Raw genomic sequence first — 26,574 nt, forward strand, 5'->3', positions numbered from 1 at the left:
CTTGTTGTTAACGAAGCGTTCGATGATAGGATTCCGTGGTTTGTTTCTGTCACTTCTAGATAATTTTCTCCGGGACCGATTTCAGTACGTCTCAGTTCAAAACTTTCACAGCAGACTTTCGCCAATCAAAGCCGGTGTTTTACAAGGTTCAGTCCTAAGCCCTCTTTTATTTAACATTTACGTTAATGATCTGTCTAATGCAGCCCCCATTAAAAAATTTCAGTATGCAGACGATACAGTGTTAGTTTCTCGTGCAAATCAATATTCTGATGCAGCTCCTCATTTACAAGAAGCAACAACGAAGGCAATGGACTGGTTCGCAACAAATTTAATCAATGTTAACGTATTAAAAAACGCAACTCTTTTGCTTTCGAAGTCCTTTAAAGAGAGTACACTTGACTAGGGAAGTAATATTACATAATTCACATTGCAATCCATGTTCTTGCGATCCTATCGACTATATACGCACCTGTAAAATATGTCTGTTTGCGTTTCGACAGCGATCTTTCATGGAATTCGCATGTGTCTTACGTCTGTCAGAGGATTCGCTCAGTGCGTTGCTTACTCTATAAAATCCGTCGCCTCATGCCGATATCAGTCAGGAAAACCACAGCGCATGCGTTATGCTATAGTGTTGTCCGATACGGAATTACTGCCCACGGACACTGCGCTCTTCGTTGGCAAAAAAGAATTAACTCACTAATGCGTTCCCTTTTAAAAGTTATAGGTTATGACTTGTGTCTTGAAGGCAACACCGACATATTTAAGGTATTATCAATGCCAGGTTTTTCTTCGCTTTTACTGCGTACAATAGCCCTGAGACATTTGTGGGACAATCGTTATAAAGTACCCTATGTAACCCCCCGTAGCCTTGGACCAAAATGGCGTTATCAAGTACCTCTTTGTGCAACAAAATACCGCGAAAGAATGCGCGAATACTATGTTCCTGCGTTGTTGAATTATCCACCTTGTAACGTGCTGCAGTCCACATCAAAATTCAAGCTCAAGAAAGCACTAAAACGTGCGGATTTGAGCAGTTACAATACATAAAGAAATAGACCTCACTTACCTCCTCCTGTGTTACGCCTATAGAGTGGCTTTGGTCAAAAATGTGACGAGGCAGTTTGTTTCAGCAAACGTTTCATTGGAGCATTTCCGTTTTTTAAACTCATTCTGTTTATAATCATGTACTCATTTTTACTGTGCCATGCAAACTGATCGTGTGGCATGGGGCCAATTGTGCGCGCCAGATGTGCTTCTCAAACCTGTATGTGTGCATATACGTACATGTATTGTAAATGCGTATGAGTGTATCAGTGTATGTATACACATTTATCGCTTCCCTATAATTCTTTATTTTCTTTCTTCATATTGTAACAGTTTGTATGCTGCCTGTCATGCTCTGCCAGTCAACCCAAATGTGGCTTTGGCAGGCCTGATGAATGTATTAGGTTTTATAGAAATAACTCGAGTTATTATTATTATTATTATTATTATTATTATTATTATTATTCCTGTTAGGTCTATATGCCAATATGGTACGTGCCTGTAATTTGCTTTATTTTTTTCAGCTGATGGCGTCCGGTGGAGCTTCGTACGGCAACTACTGCTGCTTTCACTGCATACATGGTGCGACAACTTTGGATGAATACACAAAAAAGCCCGGAACGAGCATTTATATAGAGCAAAATAAACATTTCATAATTTCAGAAGACCTTGCGTTTACTTTATTTAATTGCAAGTCGCACAGATTCGTTGGACGCTTGTAAAGATGGTTCGCAATCATTTTTACTAAATAACAAAACGATACCACGCCAATGCCGCGCGAGGTTCAGCTGTAGAAGCGACAAAAAGATGCCGCGCCGATCAGCGGAGCCGGCGTGGCGCGTACCAGCTGGCGTTCAAAACGCGCGCGCCCAGGACCGAAACCGGAAGGTGTTAATCCCATCCACTTGCTGCGCTACAGTCAATTCGGCCGCTGGGCTCTATCGGAGAGTCCGCTCTTGTTAAAATTCTCTATGCCGGCCTGCTTGACCCGTTGATCGCTTTCGACGATCGCCGAATGTGTTCGCCGCTATCGTTGGGCTTTGAGCGCAGCCTGTTTTTGTGGGCACGAGCTCGCCCAATAGGAAGCTAGTTTCGTCATTCGCAGCTTTGCTGCCATGACCTTGACCGTCATTACTACGAGAATATATATATATATATATATATATATATATATATATATATGTGCATGCTGAGATCAAATACGCACGCTTCTGTTTTTCATAACAAAAAGTACATATAACTTGAACATAATTTCCCATACACACATGGTTAATAATTTGGCAGGTAAACACATCCATCTGACCAAGACATCCGTTCAGGCCGCGGCTCTTGAGCTGCGCCTGCACACGTACTATGCGGTTCGCTGTTAAATGGAGCACGTGAGCGTATCGAGCATATGCGAATTTTCACTTCTGTCACGTGTACAATTGCACGTCTTTGCAGCAGATCAATCAATCAATCAATTTATTTTCCAACTACATTTGGGGGTCCCTCAGACGTAAAGCGGTTACAAACCACGTGAAAGTGTCTGGTGGCCAACGGCAGCCGTTTTACAGGCCAGATGCGTACAAATGTACACTAACGCGTCGCAGTAATCAAGTCAGTCCATTAAAAGGAATAACATACGTGGAAAAAGCGAATAAGTACAAATACAACAGGCAACATTCAATGAACACACATAGTCCGAACTTTTCAATACGCTAAGTAAACCTAAAATACTACAGCGAACACAAATCCGAAATAACGCAAATAACAACACACTGCACAAAACTAGCCATAATTCAAAAGGCACTGGGTCAACGTCAAATATTAACATTATACGACAGTTAGAAAAAAAATTCACGCATTTGTTTTCTGGTGCGCGTGGCGACGCCGACGTTTCTCTGTTCGCATTTCTTGAGCAAGGATGGCAACGCATGTGAACCTCGGTGACTGCACAATGTATCCCGTGCGCCGACGCTTGACAATAAGCCGCCTATCGGCGGCCCTGAGGGTGCGTGAGTCGCTGTGTTGTATGCTTATGTCCGCTAATTTATATGTATATATATATAAGAGTTAGATTGTTCCTTACTATAGAAATAAAAATTTAATTCTGGGAGTCTATGTGCCAAAACCACGATATAACTATGACGGACGCCGTGTTGCAGATCTACGGATTAATTTTGATCATCTGCATGGGGGTCTTCAACGTGCACCTAAATGCACAGTACATGGGCGTTTCGGCATCTCGCGCCTCGTCGAAATGCATCCGCCGCGGCCGTGATTGGATCCAGCAAGATCGGGCTTAGCAGCGCAACGTCATAGCCTGGGCATGGAAATGAGAATAAACAAAAATCACAGACATACTTCATGCTGATTATTCAATGATGATAACAATGTGTCTGCAGAATTAGTGCGCGGGACGTGCGCAATACACCGAAGCGCTTTTTTTTTTTTCGTAATAGAATAGTGTGTACGTTACGTAAAGTTGTGATTCCCAATACTACTAAAAATAATTTATGTGGGTAAACAAAAAGGGCACGACAAATCGTATGGGGAATCTTCGGGATTTTCGAAAGGTGAAAACCGAATCGAGAATGGTGTCATATCAACACTATTGCGCAACCTTCGTGCTTGACAATTGTGCGGCCGGGGTCTCGTTCATCGCGCAGACTCAGATGGTGGTGACGTATATGCGCACGTATTCGCAGGTCACAGGAGACGAATGCACTGTTTTGTGCATCGCAAAGTAGTTGTTCTTAATGTCTGGCTGTGAGAACCTGCATGGTGTCGCAGCGATCGAGTTCGGAGTCGGAGCAATCGCTAAAGTCTGCTGATATCTTTTTTTTTTTCCTTTTTTTGCCCAGCAGGCCATTCGAACTGGGACCACCCCTGCGACAGACTGCGGTGCGCAAACTTTCGCCGGATGCCTTGCCGAGTCGGCACGCTGGTGGACAAACAACGCACGAGAGGACGACGTGGGGCTCAACCGCGACTTTGACAGAGAGAGCAAGAGATGGGCGGGCTGACGGGCCGTCGACGAACGCTCCGGCAGTGGCAGGTATACGGTTTACACACGCGCACATCGCACACTCCCTAAGACAAACACGAGATGCATATACGCGCTTCTTCTCAGGGGCCGCCCCGTGTCCGAGCAAACACATTCCTACATCGCCCCGGTTACGAAACAGGTATGGGAAACACGCGAGCGCGACGGAGAGGAAAACTTCGAAAGGAGACCACGACGGATGACGAACCCAGAGCCTCGGGAACGCAGCATCAATAGGCCCCGTTACTCGATGTTTGCCTCGGAGCTTTCTTCCCACACTGGGTTTGGTTAGGTTAGGTTACCCTACGTTACAGTGTCGTAGCTGCAGCACCAACAAGGTGCGCGACTTGGGTTTGTTCCGGAGAGCTCCTTGTTTCTAATGGAACATAGGATAAGTTAGGTTAGGTTGTTAGGTTATGAAAGGACAGGTTAAGTTAGGTTATAGAGCCAGCGTCAGTAGGCCTGTGAAGAGAACAATAAAGGGAAGCGTAGTCGAAGAAGCACAGATGAGTGGGTGGCGTGGTCAAATTAGGAAATTCGCATGCATGGCATATAGGTGAAATCAGCTGCCGCTAAACATGCGTAATTGGACATCGCTGGGAGAGGCCTTTGTCCTGCAGAGGGCATAAATTACGACGACGACGATGATGAACGCATTAATTCTTACAAGTGTGCGCGCGAGCGTTGAAAGTTGAGATGCGGGCATCGGATTCACATCATACTTCTCTCATTTATTACCTGTGCATAGGCATCCACGCCACTTGCTTTATGTTCATCACGTGTATGTGTTAATGCCAGACGCTAACGTAGCTTAAAGAAGACAGTCTTTTGGCTCAACAACTGTGTACTTAGGCAACCAGACAGAGAACCAGAGAGCACTGAGTAACTCTATACGATATACAAAGAACGCATTCCCAGCCTATGAGAGTCCTTGACTTATCCCCTGGAGTTTAATTTGTCTTCCCATCTGTCTAATCCTCTTTCTTCGTCTTCCTCCTATCTCTTGCCTCTCCGGACGCCGAATTCGTGTTCGACTTCCAACTTTTCTCCCTCTCCCTTTGCCCGCTCTTGTCTCGCAGGTCTTTCCGGCGGCGCTGACGAGCGGATGACGGCTTCGAGTTGACGGCATCACGAAGACGACCACAAGTGCCCTCAGCCGTTCGCCTGACTCGCTTTTGTTTCGCTCTGTCTTTTTTTTTTTTTTTTCGTCAATTCCTCGCTTGCTCGTTTCTGCTATGGCGCTGATCACGTGGGCTTCTTCTACACACTGCGTGTCCTTGCCGGAACGTGCAGCTTGCCAGCTACTCGAGTCTCTTCTGCGGTATGCAGTCGCCGCAAGCCACTCGACGCGTTGAAGTGCGCGCCTTCACCAAACAGCCAATTGCTTGCTGCCTTCAGGGTTTCTCCGCCACCCGCATTTTTTTTTTTTTTTTTTGCCAACGCGCCTTTCGGTCTCGGCTTTACCGCCCCTTCACCCCCCGCCCGCCCCCCGCCTTGCTACCCCCTTCCTTTTTCTTACTCCAAACCTTCTTTCGCCACGCATTCTTACTTTTCTTCATTTATTTCCTGTGGACCGCCCTCATTTCCGAATAAGCTTGCGTGATGAGTGTTCCTTCGAACAGCGTCACGACTATGTTTTACACGCTACACTCAGTTTCATACTTCGCAGCTCGCGCTATGCAAGCAGTGTGGTCATAGATGCATCAATCGCAGTGCAGTTGTTTTTCATCTGCGACCTTTTCTATGCAATAATTGCTTCATGCATTACCACCAGTGGCGTAGCCAGAAATTTCGTTCGGGGGGGGAGGGGGGGGGGGGGGAGGGAGGGAGGGCTCACGTTGCAGCTTGGCCTCCTCCTTAAGAGCAAGCTTTATCTCGGATGCTCCTATCTAAATACATGTAGAAGGTGAATTAGTTTTTCTCGGCAACCACTGCACAAAATTTGCTGAGGTTTGTTGAATTTAAAAGAAAAACTTAAATTCTACTGTCTTCTGGTTTCGAATTTTTCATTTATGTTGTAAATTTTTTATTAAAGATTGGCACAAATCTCAAACTTTCAGAAAACGAAACTATCACGTTTAAAACTCTGTAACTCAACAATAAAAAATAATATCACAATTTTGTGAATTGCATCTAATAGTACATCTACAGCGCACAAAATTGATATGTTACAAATGAATCTCAAACAATTTAGCATTATCGAAATACGGCTTTTGCAAACACCTTGTGCACCACGTAACTAATTCACGTAAGATACAATTTGACATACCGAATTTGTCCGCTTTGACGCTTATAATAGATGCCGTTTGAAGAACCGCGATATCTGTTTTTGATGAAGAGCTTTTAGTTTGTAAACGTCGTGCTTCTATTTTTTTCGCACTTTCAAATTTTTCAAAATATTTTAAACAAAATTCAGGCCCTAAATCGAACTTCCGCTTCCAACAAATGCTAAAAGTTAACTTTCTCTAATTCAACAAATTCCATTAAAAGTGATCCAGGGGTTATCTCAGAAAAGCGTTTCTGCGTTTTACATTTATTTGAATAGGCCGCGTCGGCGTTTGGCCCGAGCTAAAGCTTCCTCTTAAACAATTTGTCGAGAGATCAGAGAGAGAGAGAGAGAGAGAGGGCTCTTTATTGGAAAAACGGAGAATTTTGCCGGCGCGTATATAACTGCTGGCATGCTACTCTGTATAGGGTAGGGGGAATGGGATTAAAAGATTCCAGAAAAGAGTTGGAGAAAAAAAAGGATAAAAGTAAATATGAAATGTCCGAGTGGACCTGATATTAATATATACAGGTGACATGGCGGGTAAATTTAAGCTTTTGCATGGGAAGGATGCAATTTTTAAAGCTTTCCTATTTGACCAATTTCTGTCAGGTAATTGAACAATAAATCCAAAACCCGTCGCTGTTTTGAAGGGCCGGGCATTGGACCTAAGATGCTCGGTAACGTTAACGGTTCGTGGCAAATCATGTCCATTTGGTGCTCAAAAAATTGTCTCTCGTCGCGGTACGCGGGGCATTCTAGTAATATGTGCTCAATTGTCTCTAAGTTGCGACAGTTATCACAGTATGGGTTAGTGGTAAGTCCTATGCGGTACAGATAATTGTTCGTGTATGCCACGTTCAGTCGGAGACGATGGTACAATGTCTCTAAGTGTCGAGGAAGTGGTCGTGGAATTTTCGGTCTCATTTCTGGGTCAATGTAACGTAGGAAGTTATCTTGGTGAAGCGGCAGATTCAAGATGCGGTCTTTTTCTTGATAGGCATATTTTTTTGCCATGTTTGAAGTATCGGCTTTTGTAAAATATGTTCTTTTGAACTTGCGGTATTGGAGTCCATTTCTGGCGGCTTCGTCCGCTCTTTCATTTCCCGAAATGCCGGCATGGCCAGGTATCCACTGGAACTTTATGCAATGCCCAGCAATCTTAGCCCTGTGGTGAAGATAAGCAATGTCAAATGCTGCTGGTTGATTATTGCAACGCTTGTGCCTGTTCCAGATACTTTGTAGGGCTGCTTTTGAGTCTGTGAAAATCACCCATGTCTTTGGCGGCTGCTGTCGAAGTACATACACAAGGGCCTCCTTAATGCCATATAGCTCCGCTGAAGTAGATGATGTCGCTCGCTCAAGACGAAACGAGAATCGTTGCCCTGTAGAGGTTACAAAAAGTCCGCATGATGAACGATGTGGAGTTGTAGAGCCATCTGTGAAAATGTGCGTTGCGGCTGCGTATTCTTTGTGCATATATTCTAAAGCTATCTGATAAGTCGCTGCCTGAGGCATTTTCTTTTTCGCACTGATTCCAGGTATATATGGCACGATTTCCAGTGGGGACAGTGTCCATGGTGAAATGTTTCGCGGCATAATTTGTGACGCCTGAGCAGGAATCGAAATAGATATGCTTCCGACGGCCTGCCCAAAGCTAGATGTAGCACGGGTTCTGGAAATATCCTTTAAATAGTGAGTCTTCGTATGAATGACGTGGCGGAGGTGTATCCGAAGTCTCTCCTGCGAACGTAGCACTTCCAGAGGCAGGCATCCAGCTTCTGCTACAGTCCCTGACCGGGACGACCCCTTCGGAAGGCCAAGACATACGCGAAGGCAGTTGTTTCGTGCTGCCTCGAGTTTTCTCTTGCTTGTGGGAGATATTTTGTGCAGGATCGGGAGGTAATATCGTAGTGTTCCGTCGACGTAGGCCTTATGGAGGAGCACCATTGATCTACAGTTGCTGCCCCACTGTGATCCGGCTAAAAATCGGAATACGTGCGACGCCGAGGAAATCTTCTCACTCAGTTTTTTCACTTGGGGCGACCATGTGAGGTTCCTATCGATCGTCACTCCAAGAAACCTTTGCGTCTTGACGTATGGAAGGGCACGACCACCCAACACTAGTGGGTATTTTTTTTTGAGATCAAATACATGAATAATAACTGCATTGCCATTGCCAAAGATGCTGCAAACGAATTCTTGAACACTACGCACTGTCAAAACAAGTAATATATGCATTTTTTAATAAAAATATATACTCGTATGTGCCAGAAATTGTGTTCAAAATAACTGATATCAATGCTTCCATGTTTTTGTCTATTTAATAAGTGAAGAAAATATCACACGATCCTTAGAACTATATCAGTTCGAAACCGGCAAAGCAGTGCATGCCACTGATATAACAAATGTAAAGGCCATGGAATTGACAAGTTGAGGACAAATATGTTAATGAAACTTTGTCATTCAACAACCTTGTTTACATTTTTGTACATATGCAATAGCCAGTGAAACATCTCAATGACGCTGTCATTTATTCCAATGTATTACGCAGGAGCAGCTGTCACCGGTCGTGTATCGTGAGTAATTGTACCGAAATTATTGTCCCAACAGAGAGCACCTATATAAAGCCGTTCTGCAATATATACGATGGCGAGTCAAATGAAAGTGAGCCAATGCAAATATATGACAAACGGGGTACTTAATTTAAAAGTAGCCTCCATGAGCATTTACACATTTATCCCATTGACTAACGAGTCGGGTGATTCCCGTCTCATAAAACTCCTTAGGTTGCTGCTTCAACAAATCTGCAACTGACCCTTTCACGTCATCGTCCGACATGAATCCGTTTCCCTTAAGCTGTTTTTTCATTTGCCCCAAAATGTAGAAGTCGCAAGGCGACAGGTCTTAGCTGTATGGCGGATGTTGCAGCGTTTCCCACTTCAACTTTGCCAGTTTTGTATTAACCACATCAGCGGCGTGGGGACGGGCATTGTGGAAAATTTAAATTATCGGGTTTTACGTGTCAAGGCCACTTTCTGAATATGAGGCACGCCGTAGTGGAGGACTCCGGAAATTTCGACCACCTGGGGTTCTTTAACGTACACCTAAATCCAAGTACACGGGTGTTTTCGCATTTCGCCCCCATCGAAATGCGGCCGCCGTGGCCGGGATTCGATTCCGCGACCTCGTGCTCAGCAGCCCAACACCATAGCCAGGTCGTGGAACAAGATGACCCCATTCGTCAATTTTCCACGTCGTTTGTTCTTGATTGCGACACGCAGCCGATCCGGCGTTTCACAATATCGAAACGATTGATAGTCTCTCCGGCTTTAGAAAATTCTATCAGTAATGGCCCCTGACGATCGAAAAAACATAAATACGTTTCCGGCGGAAATGACGGCCTTTGCTTTCTTTGGGGGCGGTGAATTCGAATGTTTCCACTGTAAGCTTTGCCGTCGTGTTTCAGGCTCATAGTAGTGCCACCATGGTTCGTCCCCGATCACAATTGCAGACAAGAAGTCGTCCCCCTCATTGTGATATACCGGATCAGATGAGTCAAGGCAGCGCAGAACCGTCTTCTGGCGGTGGTTCAAAATCTTGGGCATCCATTGCGCACACAAGAGCCGATGACCGAGATGTTCATGAATTATGGTGTGAACCGAACCGCGACTGATGTTCACACGCTCTGCCAGTTCACCGATGTTTATCCTCCGTTCTTGTCTCATCAGCTCATCAACTTTTGCTCTTGTGTTGGGGGCGATTGCACGATGGCTTTGGCCCGGTCTTGGATCGTCTTTGCAACTTTTACGTCCTTTTTCAACCGTTTGCTCCAATGCTTCACAGTGGCCAATGAAATGCAATGTTCAACATACACGGCAGCCATATGGCGAATAATTTCCTTTTGGGAAGCACCTTGAGCTGTCAAAACATTCATGGCACCCCACTGCTCAACTTCTGAAGTGTCCATTACGTCACGCAACCATGTTCGATCCAGTGTATGAGAGCATTAAAGAACATTTACCCTCACATCTGCGGGTCCTTTTGTAAATGAAAGATGCCTGTGTGGTATACGCGCATGCCTCCCAGATAATGAAACGAACCATTATTGCGCGGGGTGGGTAGGCTCACTTTCATTTAACTCGCCCTCGTTCATTAGAAATGCGAAGATAGAATGGAATATACAAATGCTTGATAAAGGGCAAAAAAGCGTCACTGGAAAGAAAGTTCACTGCACGCATACACAAGACCTCGCAACAATATATTTAAATATACGTATAAGTCTCCAATAAATCTACGTATCTAAGAAAAAGTCACTGTATATAATGCGTCAAACAAGGCAAATAAACACGTAGCGCAATCACAGATTCATAGAATCTTAGATCCCACCCCCATTCCATCCACTCCACCGATGTATCGCGTGCGACGGAAGGCAGCGCGCTTGCTCCCCGCTTTTCTCCTTTGCGCACGCAAGACTGAGCCACCATCGTCGGCTCACCCATTCCATCCCCCCTCCCTCCTGCGCTTTCGCTCGCACATACAGCATGCGGCGCGCATTGACGACGTTATTGCCCTGAGACTTCATACGAAACAGGGCGACGGCGACAGCAGGAATGCGCCCGGAGTCTTTATATAGTTGCTATCACAATAATATAATAATAGCATCCGGCAACCAAAGCGTGCCGTGGCCGATTACTTTCCGCAAAAGAAGTAACAAACTGTCACCATGAGACAATTCGCTGCGCCGCAACAATGTATCTTTTTTTTTCCTTTTGTGGGGCGGGGGCACCGAAATGAAAAAAAAACGCAAAAGAGAGTATGTTGGCCACAATCCAATGCCTACTTTGGGCACCTAATGTGGCTACCGAATGAATATCGAAGGAAACGTGAGGCGCTTGATCCGCCGAGAACCATACGCATAGTGCTCGATATTTCACACCGGTGAGACAAGACTTTCCGGAGAGGTTGCGCTCAAGTGAACACGGTGTAATCCGTCAAGTCTTAACAGTGATGACGGTAAGCGACCATTGTTTCTTTTTCTCGCCTACTAGCCAGAAGGCATCCAAAACTCTGCCAGGCGAAAATTCACTCGGTCAGAGAAAACCACACGCGCACCGAGGTACGCCGCGCGGTGTTTTCGGGGCAACACAAGAAAAACGCATGCGCTCTGGCTGGCTCTGGCAGCCCGCGGGTAGGGTAGTGAGAATAAAAACATTTAAGAGGCTCAATGTGTCCTCACGAATAAAAGTCAAAGTAGAAAAAGTAAATAAGAACGTAGTTACCCTGGCTGGCTTTAGTGTCTTGACATGGATGCTTTGGCGTATAGGTGAAAAGAATGTTGATGTCTTTTTATGCGACATGACGGCCCAAGTAAACCACCACAACGCTTCGTCTCATCGTATCTCGCTGCGTGTTTTGTCAACTTGTCTGATAGTGTGTTGATTTGGCTTGTCTCATTGTATGTTCCGATCTAAGACATTAGAAAAGTCAGTGCACCTTTGGCGTCAAATGTTTATCACAACATTAAGCCCACAAAGTTCCGGAATTGAAAATCTAAAGCACGACTTTGGAAATATCAATGCACCTTTTGCATCAAAAGTTTATTAGAACTTTATACCCATAAAGTGTCAGAATTGAAATCCAAGCGCTCCCAATTCCGCGGTCTCAGCAAGATGCCGCGACGAGCCCGCCCGCCACGCCTTTGGAACTTTGTGCTCGGATGGAGCTCCTTGCGTTACGATATGTGACTCCCGGTGCATTGGCGTTGCCGCGAAATGCAGCCCAATTTCGAAATGTTCGCACTAAAATGTCTTTTCGAGCGTGAAACGGACATTCTAGACAAAATCGAGCATGATTTCCGTCGCCGGGGGTTGTTCTGGCCGGCGGCGCATGCGGACAGCACGAAAACATTTCGGAGGGGGGGGGGGGGGGCTGAAGCTCCATAAGCCACCACCCCCCCCTGGCGTAGCCGCGGGGGGGGGGGGGGGGGGGGGGGGGGGGCTGGCTACGCACCTGATTACCACTACAACTTGTGGAAGTGAGGGTATACGTCAAATAACGTATTATTTGTGCACCTCTGCGCTGCCAGCATTCGAAGTACCGTGTGATGGTCACGGGCGCCAGCGGCGCGCCATTGCAGCTGTTCGCAGAAACGTGTCAGTCCGTCCGGGTCGGCGGTAAATAAGGTCGAGACGTCACGCGCTTTCCATATAATGCGCAGTTATGTCATATTTTGCGACATGCATGTACGTTAGATCGAATTACATTTTTTTTTTATGTACGCAGTGTCTCATTCTTTGGGATCGACATGTACGTAAGAGATTGTGTAGCATTTCTTCGCCGGAGTACAATGATTCGACAGACTGCTTACGCGTGGGAACGCGAAAGCATTATGTAGTTTGTAGACCTCGGAACTTCGTGAATGCGCTCGTTTTATACACTCACGACGCGGCGCCAACTCCACCCCCTTGGCTGCGCCGTCACGTGACCAATGACGCACGCTCTAAGCACACCTTTAGTCAGGCGTTGGTTGAAGCGTGCTCGAGCGTCTCGCACTCCGGAGGCCCGGGTTCGATTCCCGCCGAGACCGAGAATGTGCCAAATTTTCTCTTAAAATCCATCAATTTACTTTGTTTACAGGAACCTCCCTAAAAAGTTTGACGTCAATCCGCGCATTTCTTGTTTTTACTTTTTGAGCCGTCGGCGATTTTTGGTGCCATCTCTCGGTCACGCCGCCGCCGCCACCGGATTTTCGCGTAATGGGGCATATAATGATTTCCCATTAATAAAGCAGTCGTCATGCCATCGCCTTGCTGCTGTCACAGGCGCACAACTGCCCGTCGTACACTGCCCCCTGAATAAAAAAACTTATACGATACACTATACCTTAAACGGGCATACTGCTCCATCTTGTAACACTATATGTCAGCTCCCTGCAAAATGTTTCCCACAACATTTATTGCCCCACTGAGCGGGATCTCAGTAGTTTCTTCTCTTTTTCTTTTTCACTTTTTTATAATTTTCTCTTGGAAGAGGTGCCAGGGGCATGGAACAGTTTTGGAACACCCGAGCACTCTTCCAAAACTTCATGTGCACATCTTTGGTGGAAGAACACCGGCACCGAATAGTTCAAGCACTGTTTTACATCGCCTTCGCGGATATTATCGCTATCATTAATGGCTGATTCACGTTTTTTACGAGCATAATAACTGCTTCGCGAATGGGGGACATCGGGTGGAATTAGCAAAGCTTTTAGTTCGTAAGTGCTATTTGCCATTGGCCCGCAGCGTTCGCTAATAATATGTCCAACGTCACGTGTGACCGACGCTTACTCTTACGAACGCTTCTATCATAAGAACTTTTTTGTTGGTTTTAAGTAGCGGCCCTGGAGAAAATGAAGTTCAAGTTGACCCCTTTGTAGAAAATGTTACAGGCTTTCTCAAACCGCGCAACGAGCTGGTTTTTTATAGGCGGTCGTCGTCGTCATCGCACCGCCAAGTATTTGAAGGTATACCATCATCACGCGCCAATGACCAGCTTATCTATACGAGAGCAAGTGCCTGCATACCGAAGTCCGTGGTGTATACAGCATGCGTTACTCTGCAGTGGCTGCCTTCTCAATGTAGACTAGCGGGCACTGTATACACATGCAGACTGCGCTGTTAGCTCAGGCCACGACTCTACCGAGATAGTCCGCGATACCTTTCTCGACGAATGATGGATCAGCTCTTCTGTCTTGCTTCGGATAGCACGCGCAGCGTGCTGTCCGCATCGACTCAGAAAAAGTTGTGCGAGCCTATTTTCACTCGCGATTCTATGTGTGCGAGTTTTGCATGTCGTGTACGTGGCCTTAATAGGCACAAATCAGGCATACTTACACTGCATTCGGCTAAATGTCGTAAATACTTAACACTTCTTCATTAAAATCAAACGGGTAAGGTCGCCACTGTGACCGGGAAACGTTATGCGGGAAGACGCAGCCCACTTAATCCGTGCTTGCAGGGCATTTACACTACGGAAAGAACAACCTGAATGTCCGCGCTGAACATTCATCAAAGATTTGTCATCCTCCGAGCTGCGACTTGTCCTTGGCCCGTGGACTAGCGCTGCCTGTGCATCTCGCGCCGGACGCTTTTAAACTTCCTCAGAGACGCTGCTCTCGATGAGATACAATGAGTTTATTGAATGTTGTGGTATATTTTGTCTATGCTGCGCATCTGTGTCGTGCACTGTGCATATCGTCCCCTTTTTTAACGTGGCCCTCTGGAGTAGCAAGCTAGGACGTCCTTAAAATCCGCTAAAGAGTCTCTCTCTCTCTCTCTCTCTTGTCGGTTTCTTCGTATGGTATTGACTAACAAAACATCAAGCCCCTCAGAACACCATATTGTTCCTGTTCCAGTTATCCTATATATAGCTGCTCCGCAAAAATCTGGTGAGGGTGTTTTGCAGATATAGCAGCTATTCGCCAGTGCAGGGCCTCAGGTTATTTCTGAAAGGCGGGTGCATCTATTGTATTTCAGAAAAAGTAAGATTATGGGGTTTTACGTGCCAAAACCACTTTCTGATTATGAGGCACGCCGTAGTGGAGGACTCCGGAAATTTCGACCACCTGGGGTTCTTTAACGTGCACCTAAATCTAAGTACACGGGCGTTTTCGCATTCCGCCCCCATCGAAATGCGGCCGCCGTGGCTTCCGAAAAAGTAAAGTAAGTACACTTCCAAAACGAGAATACAGAATATTCAGCCCCAAAATAACATTTGCGGTAATTCTTCATAAAAAAAAGCAAATGTGATAAGCGCAAGAATCGGATAATCAGAGTAAAATGAAAATATTTTCACGGAAACCTTTTCACAGAATAGGATCAATTGGAGATTAAAACAGCCTTCGGTATATGCTTCCGCTAGTCAAACTCTGTTCAAACGTCAGAGTCAGAAGACGTCAGTGATTTTGCCGTGCGCGTCTAGGGGACAGCATATATCTGCGATGAGTATCATCGAAGAACACGCTATCGAGAAATGCGCGGATGTAGCGATCCTAAATGTACTCTTCCGTGTCCCTTTTTTCTTTCGTGCCTTTATCCTTGCCCACCAGACGAAATATGAAAACAAGTTAGCTTGCTTCTCCACGTGGTCTCATAGCGAATTCCTTTATCGTGCTAATTCCTTTGGTGTGCATGCAAAACATTGCATTTGTGTCTAATGAGGGCGCAAACGCACCGCTTTCAAAACCGAGAACGGTAAAGCCACAGCAGGTTGCAACCTGGCGCGCGAGCTTCTTTGTCTCGTTTTCTCCCCCCTTTTTTTTTCTTGCGTTTGGTTCAATCTAGACCGCTCTGGTATTGCCGCCAGTTTTCATGCGTGAAATTTCTGGGGGGAGGGGGGGGGGGGGGGTCGAGCGCGAGTACTGTGCGGTGACGAAGGGTCGCTTCGCTTCCCCTCCAAAAGAGGGCGCGCGGAACAGATGCGGAGCGAGCCGCGAATCGAGAGGGTGCGCGCGCCACTCATTTTCACGGCGGTGGCGGTGGAGGCCGCAAAATAATCGGCGACACAATAGGCGAGACAAAAGACGGGAGCACACGAATCGCGTGCTTGCTTTTTTTTTTTTTTTTGCCTCCCTAATACGTGCGCGACCAGGGACAGAGGGAAGGGAGGGAACAAATGTAGCGTAAAAGAGGCGGGCGTTGCCGAGAAGAAACGAAGAGAAAAATGGCGCGGCGCTGAATAAGCGGTGTGAAAGAAGTGGCTCTCAATGATCCAACGCCCGCTCTCGAACGGAGCTTCCACGCGCAAAGCCTTCCGCGCTCCGGCGTCGCTGCGGCCGCTCCGACGGCTCTTCCCTGTCGTCCTCCCCGTTTTTCCCGTCTGCTACTCCCCAGTTGTTCTTGCATCCCGCCCACCCTGTCTCCCTATAAAGAAGCGCTCGAACCAAGCAACGCGCTTCGAACGCCGGAAATTACAAAACAAAAAGTCACGCAAGAATTTCACCCAAGCAGGCAGCCTAGACAAAGCAAAGCCGCGCGCGCGCTTGTGTAGCGACGTCTGAAGGGATATTGGGAAGCGCCAGAACAAAAGTAAGGAAGAAGGGGAAAGAAAAGGTGTTGTCAAGTGAGGACGGAATGACTGAAGCAGCGACGAACTTCATGGGAGGTCGACGCGCACAGTGTTGGGGGAGGGAGGGGGGCGGCGCGTTTCTGAGCAGCAGAAGACTCGGAACGATACGAAGTTCTTGACGACTTTTTACTTCGCGGTGATCCCGAGTACTTGAATGGAGTGAACACTCGTGCGGAAAAACAAGGGTTCTCGAAATCCCGCGGTTCCATTATCTCTCCTCTCTTTGAAGTCTGTTCCTCTTTTCTCGAAACGGCGTGTTCGGGAGACGAGAACTCGCGCCTTTTTCTTTCTTTTTCCTTTTTATCCATACGCGCTTTTTTTTTCACGCTCCAATAACGAACGCTGCGTGACATCGAATGCGCGCGTGGCGATGTGTATAGTGTACGCACGCGGAGTTTTTGGATGAACGTGGGAGGGCTCGGTGCAAGCGCTTGCGTGTTTATTTATGCAATTTTTTTTTTTTGTCGTCCAGGAGGATGGCGTTGTGTGGAAGAGGGCCCGAGTAATGACGATGACCTTTGAATGGTGCGTACAGAAGCGAGACGAGGCCCGGCCGACTTTCCAGCCTCAGGATCAGCACCTCCATGGAGTTCCAAGGCCCTGCGAATACACTAAACTATCGGCTACAAGCATACATGATAGGACATTCCGCGCCGGGAGAATATCCTTCCGCGACTGAACAGTTCGCCGCAAATGAACTTCGAGAGACCATCACGTGAAACGCCATCTCATTCGGTGCGGTGTCCGAGCAATAAGCTATACGTCAAGGCACTAGATACCCACCAAGAGCGACTTCATTCTTTTCTTTTTTTTTTTTTGCGCCATAAAATACAGAAAGAGAAGAAAGGGACAATGAACGTCAATGGATGCACACCAGTTAGCGCAGCAAGAAGCTCTGATAAACCAGTTTCCTAATAAAATTACTGGAGGAAACTCGGGTTGCTGAGACCCAGGAGATCTTGGACGTCTGATAGGCGGAGGGAGGCTGCGCCCGCCCCCGTGATTGCTGGCATCAATAAAAGTTGACTCTCTTTCGGGCAGCGCGACATGAATTTGTCTAATCTTCGTGCTTGTGCCTCCCGAAGTTCGGGTAGACTAATTTATTACGCTTCACTTCCCTTTGTTGGCCTAAATTTTCAAGCAATTATCTTTTTCTAGATGCGTAAAAACAGTAATTCTCCTCAAATGCATAATAATGGCGAATTGTTGAAGTTATAATGCAATACTTCGTTAGCTGTGATCGATTTGCAGTCGCGAAGTCGTTTGACGACAGCACGACGAAACCTGGCTGAGCCGCAATGCTTTGCAGCTCTGGTAGAACAGTAGCGCTTGGTTTCCTTCTAACAATTTTGCAGGAAACTGTGTTCTAATCAGCTACCATTCAATAGCATAGCTTTGCTGTTGCGGCACGAAAAGCGAATCGTGCATTAGGGCAATACTTGAAGTGCACCGGCTTAAGAGACCGTTTATAGTATCCCTGTGCATAATGTCCCGCGCACACGCACTCAGTGCTCACTCTCTTCCTTCTTCCTCTTTCTATTCCCCTTTCCCCCACCCCCAGTGTAGGGTAGCAAACCGGATGCTCTTCTGGTTGACCTCCCTGCCTTTCCTGTCCTTGCTCTCTCTCTCTCTCTCTCTCTCAGCGACTGGTAAAGTGTATTTCTGGTTCTTTTCGCGAGAACTATGAAAACTTCGGGATGTGTTCAACGCCCGGCTCTCAGATACTACACTCTAAAAAAAAGTTTGCACCCTTGGGGCTTATCTTTCCATCGTACGGTTTCCATCGAGAAAGAAAACATAAAAGAAATAATGACAGGGAGCATATAGCAGGAAAGTAAAGGTTTTCGAGCACATAAGCCGCCCCGAGTGCAGCCTAGTCTGTGCCTGCCGCCACTGCCCGAGTTGAGCACCTCTCGAGTAAAGGGTTTCCCACTGGCGACCCCACGCAGTTCAACGCCTAGGGCCATCTAGCGGTCGACTGGGAAAGGCTTTTTGTCAACTTGAGCGTGCGTTTATTGCTAGTTTGTTCTTTGACGTCATTGCGAGGTCATTTCCTCTAACTTTTTTTCCACTATATATACACTGGGTCTTTGTAGGTGTTACTTTTAAATATTTTTTTAGGTCCCAGTGGCTTCAAGGGCCACATCTGTCGGCTGGGTCTCGTATATGTGCAAGAACATTGGAGTAACTAAACCTATGTAACTATATATTGACGCGTTTACTTTTGTCGTGATTTTGTTTTGCCATTCTTGCATTTGCTTGCATTCTTGCATTTGCCATTGGCTTAGCGTACGAGGCGGTCATTATCAGATAGCCGATGTGCCTATTGCTCCTGCAAATTTTCGTGTCGATCTTGAGCAAGATTTTAGCTCCGCCGTGAAGAAATTGTCCTCCGCCAGTCGATTAAAAAGCGTTGAGGAGAGAAGATCGTCTTTCCCACCATGCAGGCGTTACATTTCCGCTGCAAATCAGCTTTCTTGCTTCGCTGTCAAGGAGCCGATTCAAGTGAAAACAGCTCAGTTCTCTTGCACACTGTACCGCCGACGTACATGTGCTTGCTCTTCGAAAGCCACTTCGGGCGTCGGCTGAAAAGCTTGCGCTACCAAGACAGATGCTTATGCACATTGGTGAAGTGCCTGCTATTGCTGCGGCGCAGCTATTGTGGCGCGATCTAGCATGTGCTTGGTGCATGACGGCTGTTTCTTCCCAAATTTCGGTGCACACCTTCATGTCTTTGCCCGTCCACCTCTCTCTCTTTCTTTCTTTCTTTTTTGCTTAATTAGACGCAGACAAAGCGAAAAAGCGCAAACGCTAAATATAAATTGCTATCGGAAGTAAAACCTTGCGTGATCATGCAGACATCTCAGAGGCTCACATGACAGGCAAGGGGCTTCAGACAAAGACTTAAGAGGAAGCCTTAGCTCGGGCCCAACTCCGACGCGGCCTATTCAAATACATGTAAAACGCAAAAACGTTTTTCTGAAATAACCACTGGACCGATTTTAATGAAAGTTGTTGCATTTGAGAGAGAAAGTTAAATTCTAGTGACTGCTGGAAGAGGAATTTCGATTTAGGGCCTGACTTTTGTTGAATGAATTTTCAGATATTCGCAAGCTTGAAAAAAAAATACACGCACAAAGTTTAAAAATTTTAGAAATAGCTATGCACCAAGAACAGATATCGCAGTTCTATGAACGGCATCCATCAGACCATTCAAAGCAGACAAATCTGTTGTGTCAAGTTGCATCTTACGTGAATTTGTTACAGTGCATACAAGGGTTCTGCAAAAGCTGTATTTTCTTATTACTATATCTTTTGACATTCATGTGCAACAAATCAATTTTGTCCGCTTTAGATGTACTATTAGATGCAATTCCCAGAATTGGGATATCATTTTTCCTTGCTGAGTTATAGTTGTAAACTTGATAGTTTCGTTTTCTGAGAAGTTCCGATTTTTGCCAATTTTTTTAAATAAAAAATTGACGACCTAAATGGAAAATTCGAGACCAACAGTCACTAGGCTTTAAGTTTTTCTTTTAAATGAAACAAACCTCGCCAAATTTGGTGCAGTGATTGCCGAGAAAAAACGAATTCTCCTTTTACATGTATTTAGATAGGAGCACCCGAGCTAAAGCTTCCTGTTAAAGAACGGGCGCAAACGGCAAATATAACGTGCCGTGGCAAGCAATAAAAATGCAAGCCACTGTACCTCTTCGCTTCGTGGCGTACACGGAACGGTGTCTTCCTCCCATCGCGGGCCCTCCGATTCCCGCCACGCTCGTCTCCCAGTGTGGCCAGTGCCGGCGGCAGCCGTTGTCCTTCGCTGCGGTCGAACTCCTTTGACGCGTGCACTCACCGAAACGGCGCTGCCGCGCAATGAAGGAACGCGCGATACGACAAAAAATCAAGGCGCACCGAGTGCACTCCTGTATGGACACACACGAGCACAAGCAAGTAATGCGCTGTCTGTGAAGGCGTCCTGCTCCAGGCGGGTGCTTCCGCCCCGCAAACACATTAGCCGATGCTATCGAGTATCTTACGTTTGGACTGAGTCACGCGACAGTGACTGCGCGGTATAGAGAACGGCCTTTACCGGGACACGGCTCTCTATCTATCTATCTCTCTTTTGTTGTTTTTTTTTGGTTGTCTTTGTCAAATTTATTTTGTTCTTTTTATTAGCGTTTCATAACATTATTTTCCTCTCTCTTGTTGCGGCGACGTAGTCGGACAGTCCTTGTATAGAAATTGACGGTTTGTATTACAAGCATCAATACGTAATGAACGCTACAAGGAGGAAGTATGTGGACAGCGAATGGTACTGTAAACAATCAAGAGCGGAGGTAGAAGCACTGGCACGCTGCACCGATATCTGTTGTTCGGACTTTAGGCCATATATACGATCAAGGAGTCCGCCAGTACATCTGCCTGTGTAAACCGATTCAGTGCGTCTTTTTATATAGCCTCTCTGCGATCTCCCCCTTGTGGAAGCACAGAACGGCTATAAGCTGTTTTACTCTATCCATCTACACCGCCGGACTCTCGCAATCGGCAACATGGGCAATTGTAATCGGCCCCATGTTGTTGCGATAAAAACGGGAGTTTCGCAAAAAGCGACTGAACCCACCGTAATAAGAAACCTCGCATAAAGGTGTCTTCTATAACGAAACCATTTGAGTTCCAGCGAACGTCACATAATGCGTGTATTTTTTGGTTCTTGAGCTTACTGCAAATTCAACGGTCATTCATATAGTATATAATCTTACATTTTCAATAAAGAGAAAGCAATTTCACTTTGATTTTCTTTCGTCCATTTTAAACTGCGCTAAGTGGCACTAACCACGGTAAGTAACACACACATGTGCCGCACAGAAGGAGAGCGAAAACTGGTTTTTATTGTCGATGAAACGTCGCCCGAATTGAAACACAGTCAATTGAGCCTGTGTAGATGCCAAGGCTTACAAGACAACAACAAAACAACGAAAAGATGTGAATAGTTCGGAAGTGGAAGTGCATGTTGTCAACGTACACTTCCAATAGGGACGAGGTCGTAGGTTCGACTGCCGGACGCGGCGGCCGTATTTCGATGGGGAGCCACTAGCTCAAGATTAAGCCGCAGCCCTCCAATGCGGCGTCCCTCACTGTGCATTTTCGGAACATTAATCCTGGCTCTTATCTTCTTCCGAAATTATTTATCTACAACAAAAAGTAATGCATACCACCAATCTGCGAACTTAGAAATTCGACAAGATCACGCGGTGGGAGACGGGTGGATTGGCGCGTATCTTCAAAAACTTTCCACATGCGTGCAGGCTTCATTAACGATGACGCAAGTTTAGACGCAACACACAAGCAGCGGCAAACTTGGAACAGCGGGGACTAACAACTTGTGATTTCCGCGACATTGCTGCCGCCGATTTCACCTGCTACGGGAACTACACTGAATAAACTTGCTCGAAGCAAGTACCCCTCCAGTATATACCCCATCTTTGAACACCTTAAAAACTTTTTTTGTAAGAACAGGATTTATTTTTCGTAAAACATGACGCAAACATTCGTAAAATTGCAGGACAAGCCAGTAATTGTAAACCTTACGAAAAACTAGGGAAACTTGGCAAGAATGAATTAATGACAATAACCATTTAACGCGGTCATTCTTGCGGAACGCTGCGTCGCGTGCACGTTTCGGCGTCATACAGACAAGCACGTGACCTGGCCACATGGATAGAGTGCGCCCAACTTTGAGAGTGTATTCGGGGTTTTGCCTTTTGTTATTAGAGAAGGGGTCGCGGTGCCTTCTGTTGTGAAGAATGGAAGGAGAAGCTTCGTCGCGTGATCGACGAGGGATCCGCGCAGCGCGCTGGGTTTTGTTTGCGCAGCGAACGGGAGCGGCCGGCGTGCGCAGTCGCGAGATTGAGAGGCACCGCTCTCCGTTTGCCTCGCTACCGACGCCGAGATTGAGAGAGAGAGACGTGTTTTCCTTTCTTTCTTCAATGTCTTTCTTTAATTTTTTGCGAATTTTATGATTTGAGGCCGTATTTCATAGCGATTCGATTTATTTTACCGTTCTTTCCATCTTTCGTCGCTGGCCGAGACGACGTAGCCGAGACTACTTACTCGAAGCGACGGATGATGAGAAATTAAGAAGGAAAAAATCGTGCAGGTCGTTACGAAACACGTTCCTTCATCAATTCACCCAATTGATGAGCACCGCTGCAGGGCAACATGCTATAGATGCTGACTCATGAAACACCCACGTGACCAAATTCGTCATCCTTCCGAAACTATACAAAGTACGGGTTTCTTAAAAAAATTGTTCAGATCCTGGACTTTGTGTAGCTGTGGGCTACTTGTGGGTCGATGACAAATTCTGCCTCATGAATCTACCTTCGGGTTTTCCACAAAACTGAGGTACAAATTCTGTCCCAGAACCAACTATTGGTATACAACTGTCACTTCTTTAGGGAAGGCATTAGGGAAATAAGCGGAGTGATGATTTGGGGAAATTTTCGGATATTCCGCAAGCATTATGTGAGTGTCGAAGGTCTATCTGAAGCAAATCTGCTTATGGACGGAGAAATCGTTTTTGCTTTGCGAGCCCCGAACCGAGTTCAATTATGTTTGTTGTATTTCTTATTTATATACACATATCAAGAAGCCAACAAACACTGACACCAAGGACAACATAGGGGAAATTACTTGTGCTTAATAAATGAAATGAAGAAACGATAAATTAATGGAAATGAAAGTGGATGAAAAAACAACTTGCTGCAGGTGGGGACCGAACCCACAACCTTCGCATTTCGCGTGCGATGCTCTACCAATTGAGCTACCGCGGCGCCGTTTCCCCATCCACTTTCTTGGGTATTTATGTGTCCTAATAGAACCCCGGGAGTGTTAGCCAACGCCACCACTCACAGACCTTGGCTGCGAACGTGGAACGTCCTTTCTGCCGCAGGCGTCACGAAAACGTGATCTTTTTGGGTGAAAGCGACTGGTCAATAAACCCACACATGCTACCTGAAGGCATCAATGTTGCCGGATTCGGGACCCTCGTTATGTAATAAACGACAAGGAAGGGGATTAACCGAGGGGCCCGATTCTTTTTATTAGTCATATCATAAGAAGCCAACAAACACTGACACCAAGGACAACATAGGCGAAATTACTTGTGCTTAATAAATGAAATGAAGAAACGATAAATTAATGGAAATTCGAAGGTTGTGGGTTCGGTCCCCACCTGCGGCAAGCTGTTTTTTCATCCACTTTCACTTCCATTAAGTTATCGTTTCTTCATTTCATTTATTAGGCATAAGTAATTTCCCCCATGTTGTCCTTGGTGTCAGTGTTTGTTGGCTTCTAATGATATGACTAATAAAAAAATCGGGCCCCTCGGTTAATCCCCTTCCTTCTAGGTTATATATATATATATATATATATATAGAAATTTAGCATCTATTGACTATTGGTAGATGACTTTTTTTTTTATTTAAGCCATCATTTCTCAAATAACAACTGCCGAAAAGTTGAAAGTATATTAAGAAATTTAAGCATAAAATCATAGAAGTCTAACTCGCGAGAAACAAATGTCACAACAGTGTGAATTACACCACAACGACTGGTTTTTTCCTTCAAGTATGCACCAACAGACCCGGATTTCAACCCTTCTGCAAAGTGTGAATTACATCAATTAGGACGTTCTCTGCTATTACGCGCCAAAATCACAATGATTATGAGGCGCACCGCAGTGGGGCACTCGTGGACAATGTGGGGTTCCTTCAAGTACACCTAAATCAAAGTACCACGAGCGTTTTTGCATTTCGCCCCCATCGAAATGCGGCCGCCGCAACCGGTATCGAACCAGTGACCTCGAGCTCGGCATTAAGCCACCGCGGCGGGTTGCTTGACACTGGACTAGTTAAAGTCTTATCTTATCTTATCTTATCTTATCTTATCTTATCTTAAGGAAACAACTTGGACAAGGAATAACACAGATGAACGAGACGGAACAGGTGAAGCGCAAAAAATTCTGTGCGCTAAATTCAGTTCTTTTTTTAATTTATATTTTATTTTTTAGTGGCCCGTGGCGCATTTGTTGTTGCCGCCACAGACGAAGCCTTTAAAAACATAGGAAACAAGATTTTTTTTCGGACAGCGAGTGCAGGTTTCTTAATCACCTCGCCGGTTATTTGACGGTTTGATTTCTTTCTGGTTTCGACTTAGTCGGCCTGACCACGACTGCACCTCGAACAAATAAGGTGCCTAGGTGTAGATATTTGTTCGTGAGGCAGTGGCACATGCCCACTTTTGGGGACTGGCCAAGCATCGGGCGGCTCAAAATGAAACGAGGTAGTTGCCGGGACGAATATTTCTTCAAACTCTTTGTTAATGTAGCGCGTCGTTTATACCACCTCTGACACAGTCATGTAACACCAACTTGCCCAACAGTCGGTCCTTATAAAAAAAGAAAACGTGTTTCGCTACCCACGCTCCATTTGTCCGCGCAACAAAGGCTGCAGCTGCTCGGTAAAGGCAAGTCTTTATCGCAGTAATAAAAAAAAGGTCATTTCGCGGTGTAACCCAGTATTGCAATGACTCGGCTGCAAGTTCTACCAGGACACAAAAAAACACACACACACAGTTAAGAGAAGCTGATGGCAAGAGCTACATGAAAAGACGACGACAGCTAATAATAATAATAATAATAATAATAATAATAATAATAATAATAATAATAATAATAATAATAATAATAATAATAATAATAATAATAATAATTTCTAAATATCCTTACAACACGGCGGCAAAAAGAAAGCGTTTGGCTGAATATATTTAAAATTTGAAGAGATGGCACAGCTGGATGAGGGAGCTTATCCGCCTGAAACGCTGGCCCCTGTATAGCTTTGAAAAAAAGAAACAATCCCGTCCCTGTCAGCACGTGCGCGGCCGTATGCATACAAACGCATCCATAAAATCTTCCCGTCCCGCTTGGGGTCGCTAGGTTGGGGAAGCGCGTACTGCTCCTTGTAGTCATTTGTGACGCTTCCCTTTTCACACCCATCGTCCCGCTTGCATCCCGACACGTTGGCCCCTCTACGAAACCCATTCTCATGCGAGCCCTTCCCGTCTCGCTCTCCCTTCAGCGTGCCTGTCTTCAAGCGCCTCTCCACTCTTCCCTAAATATACACCGAGAGCATCCTTCATCCGCGCCCTTCGCCAACTGCCCCGACAGTTTTTCCAAAGCCCCGGAAATTGTTATTGTTTCGGGTGCTGCCCCCTAGCCGCGACCCTATCCCCATTTATATCTTCCCTGGCGATCGCTCCCTAATCGCTGCAACGCCGCACGCTTGAGGCAGGCTTGAGGCACGGGACTCGCTTCGCAAGGTTGGGCTCCGATCTCTCGTTTCGTATTCATTCGCGCCGGCAACCCCTCCTCCCTGTGCGTGTACGTGTCCTGTTCATATCCTTAAACGGCGCGGGGGCGATTTGGACAGCCGCCGCACTTTGCTGGATGAGGTTTAAGTGGGCCTGATCCCCGATGCGCATGCCCGCGCACACGCTGGATTTATGCACTTATCATGTACGCGCGACCAGCTGACTTATCTTCGCCTCGAAGCCGCCACTTTTCGCGGAAACCCACGTGGCTTTATAGCTGAATCAACGGCAGGTTTTCGTCGCTGCGTCGCAGGCACACGCGTTGCTGCTGTATACCGCGCAGGTGGCCAAACTGCGCGCATGCGTCGTGGCACCTGCGGTGATCCGGCGTTCCACAGTTCCCGCACGGCTGGCAACAAAAGTTCGACAACTGACCCCCACTGAGTGAAATCTGTAACTGCGCGACATCTCGCCTGGTCGGGAAGTACATGAATGTTAGGAAGTACATTCATATTAAAGGTCCTTGACTATTCAGACAACTAAAATTAGCCAGCTTCGCCCGCGAAGCATTGAAAGCGGTAGCAAAGTTCAGCGTTGCGCTGAAGCTCACCAGACAGTGTTCCGAATACACGGGAGCAACACGTCGGCGAGAAGTAGCACGCGACGCAATTGTTTCCACGCTGTAGAAACAGCATCCTGTCTCGCAACGCTGGCACGATGAAGAGCGCCGCCACCAGGCGTCGTGCACTTC

At 46.3% G+C, this 26,574-nt stretch overlaps 1 protein-coding gene and 1 long non-coding RNA gene across 10 annotated transcripts in view; one reads left to right on the plus strand and one right to left on the minus strand.

Moving 5' to 3' along the window:
- The window catches only part of LOC129385277 (uncharacterized), a 283,848-nt gene extending 266,363 nt beyond the window's left edge, over positions 1 to 17,485 (plus strand). For 3 of the 9 annotated variants that reach the window (XR_008612855.2, XR_008612854.2, XM_055071713.1), the window contains 2 exons: positions 3,897 to 4,087; positions 5,155 to 5,497. Coding sequence is in view for 3 of the 9 variants with exons in the window: in XM_055071713.1 (XP_054927688.1) it covers positions 3,897 to 4,087; positions 5,155 to 5,198 (235 nt within the window). In the remaining 6 variants the exon portion in view is untranslated. Of the gene's footprint in view, positions 1 to 1,571; positions 1,630 to 3,043; positions 4,088 to 4,162; positions 5,133 to 5,154; positions 5,498 to 16,923 lie in introns of those variants that run through there. The other 6 variants (XR_008612852.2, XR_008612853.2, XR_008612851.1 and 3 more) reach the window with 5 other exon arrangements.
- On the minus strand, positions 16,969 to 26,522 carry LOC129385279 (uncharacterized). The gene is made up of 3 exons (XR_008612857.1): positions 26,434 to 26,522; positions 20,161 to 20,317; positions 16,969 to 17,051 (listed from the first exon to the last, which is right to left on the minus strand). It is a non-coding gene; the product is annotated as an uncharacterized lncRNA (long non-coding RNA).
- Positions 26,523 to 26,574: the final 52 nt, after the last annotated feature.

This window comes from Dermacentor andersoni, chromosome 7 (assembly GCF_023375885.2).
Source record: "Dermacentor andersoni chromosome 7, qqDerAnde1_hic_scaffold, whole genome shotgun sequence".
In the NCBI taxonomy this organism is placed as follows: Eukaryota; Metazoa; Arthropoda; class Arachnida; order Ixodida; family Ixodidae; genus Dermacentor; species Dermacentor andersoni.